The sequence below is a fragment of the Myotis davidii genome, unplaced genomic scaffold (assembly GCF_000327345.1).
Source record: "Myotis davidii unplaced genomic scaffold, ASM32734v1 scaffold198, whole genome shotgun sequence".
Classification (NCBI taxonomy): domain Eukaryota; kingdom Metazoa; phylum Chordata; class Mammalia; order Chiroptera; family Vespertilionidae; genus Myotis; species Myotis davidii.
Window position 1 is genome coordinate 1,804,581 of NW_006291485.1, and position 307 is coordinate 1,804,887.

General features: G+C 64.5%; 1 protein-coding gene across 1 annotated transcript in view; it reads left to right on the forward strand.

Annotated features, from left to right (window-relative positions):
- Positions 1–307, forward strand: part of PLK5 (polo like kinase 5) — a gene marked incomplete at both ends in the record, with an annotated part of 7,724 nt that overhangs the window by 2,820 nt on the left and 4,597 nt on the right. The window contains one exon of the mRNA XM_015564660.1: positions 66–297. Within this exon, the coding sequence (XP_015420146.1) occupies positions 66–297 (232 nt within the window). The remainder of the gene's footprint in view (positions 1–65; positions 298–307) is intronic.

Below are 307 nucleotides of genomic sequence, written 5' to 3' on the forward strand. Positions count from 1 at the left end.
TATGGCCAGGTGTACTCAGGCAGGCGTGAGCCCACTCTGAGCCAACCCAGGACAGAGGCCAGCAGGCACTTAGGCTCCTGCCCGCCTCCCTGGCTCAGGTACACGGTGCTGACTGGCGACCCACCCTTCGTGGCGGCTTCCCTGGCAGAGATGTATGAACACATCCGGGAAGGCCGTTACCACGAGCCTGCCCACGCGTCGCCCAATGCCTGTCGCCTCATTGCCCGCCTGTTGGCGCCCAACCCGGCCGAGCGGCCCAGTCTGGACCACCTACTGCAGGACAACTTCTTCACACAGGTGTGTGACG